This window comes from Aphanomyces invadans (assembly GCF_000520115.1).
Source record: "Aphanomyces invadans strain NJM9701 unplaced genomic scaffold supercont1.20, whole genome shotgun sequence".
Taxonomy (NCBI): Eukaryota; Oomycota; class Saprolegniomycetes; order Saprolegniales; family Verrucalvaceae; genus Aphanomyces; species Aphanomyces invadans.
The window spans coordinates 539,507-540,636 of NW_008580165.1; the positions used below are offsets into that span (position 1 = coordinate 539,507).

Here is a 1,130-nt window from a genome sequence, read left to right on the forward strand (position 1 = left end):
GCCTTCAAGGAACGCGTGGAACGAGAGCACGCCAAAGAGCATCATGGTAACAAACATGGACGGTTGAGAAGACGGAGCGACAGATTTGACAAGTGGACTCGCCCTGAAGCCTAGGAGTGACGTGGTCGGGCGACCTTCTTAAGAGCAGACGACCGTATGTGAGCATCGAGCCGGAGTGCAAGGACTTCGAGCCCCAGCAGTAGCATATACCCGAGCGCGTACATTGCATACGCCGTTGGGAAGAGCATGAAATCGACGCCTGCGAGCGTCACGCATGCGGTCTCGACCTAATCAGGCATGACGTGTGCCACAGATCCAACGAGGAAGAGGCCTCCAACCACCATCGTCGTCACTTCGTTGCAGGCGGCAGCAAGCACGGGTAGGTACAAACGTGCAACGCATGCGAGGGCAGATGCAGCCCAGATCACACACGCCGCTGTCGTCTTGAAGTAAACGTGGCTGGCGTCGTCGCCGTCCATCGTGCCAAGCAGCCGGACGATGTGCATGTGATGTGCCTGTCATGCAGGCTCCCGAAATAATACATCTATTGCATCTATCGACGACGTCCTGCTCGATGATAAATACTGTAGCACGATACAGTGAACCGGGAAAACTCGCAAGCGTTGTACCATCATTAAATTTGCAGTGGGATTTGTAGATTTCACACACAAGACCAGAAGCAAAATTCCTTCTTAGTCCATGATTGGCTAAACATGCTTCAGCGACTATCGCAATCTCTGATTGGTTCACACTCAATGCCAGTCCATGATAGGACAAATACAGAATTTGAATTAGAGGTCTCTAATTGGTTGATTTGAGGCACTGTAAAACGTTGTAATGCCTAGTTCTGTCCTTCCGCAGCGCGCTCATCGCTGTTACACAGTTAAAAAACAAGGGTTCAGCTACTCCATACTCAGCGCGATTGCGATTTGTGCGATCGAGGGCATACCTCGTTCTATATAGAAAACATAGAAAACATGGATGAATCAGTTCGAGATGGCATTTTCCACTAGTGATGTCGAATGGCATTTGCTTGAATAGAAACGTATGGATGAATGTATGGGCATCACATTGTTTCTATATAAAAATAGTGTCGCACTATCCTGATGGGGATCCCATGCTAATCCTTC

General features: G+C 49.3%; 1 protein-coding gene across 1 annotated transcript; it reads right to left on the bottom strand.

Annotated features, from left to right (window-relative positions):
- Positions 1-110: 110 nt before the first annotated feature.
- On the bottom strand, positions 111-547 carry H310_09260 (hypothetical protein; the record flags this gene model as incomplete). Its single annotated transcript, XM_008875285.1, has 2 exons — positions 339-547; positions 111-287 (listed from the first exon to the last, which is right to left on the bottom strand). Exons 1-2 carry the CDS (start codon positions 504-506, stop codon positions 111-113), a joined length of 345 nt encoding a protein of 114 aa, XP_008873507.1. The 5' UTR covers positions 507-547.
- Between the last annotated feature and the right edge of the window lie 583 nt (positions 548-1,130).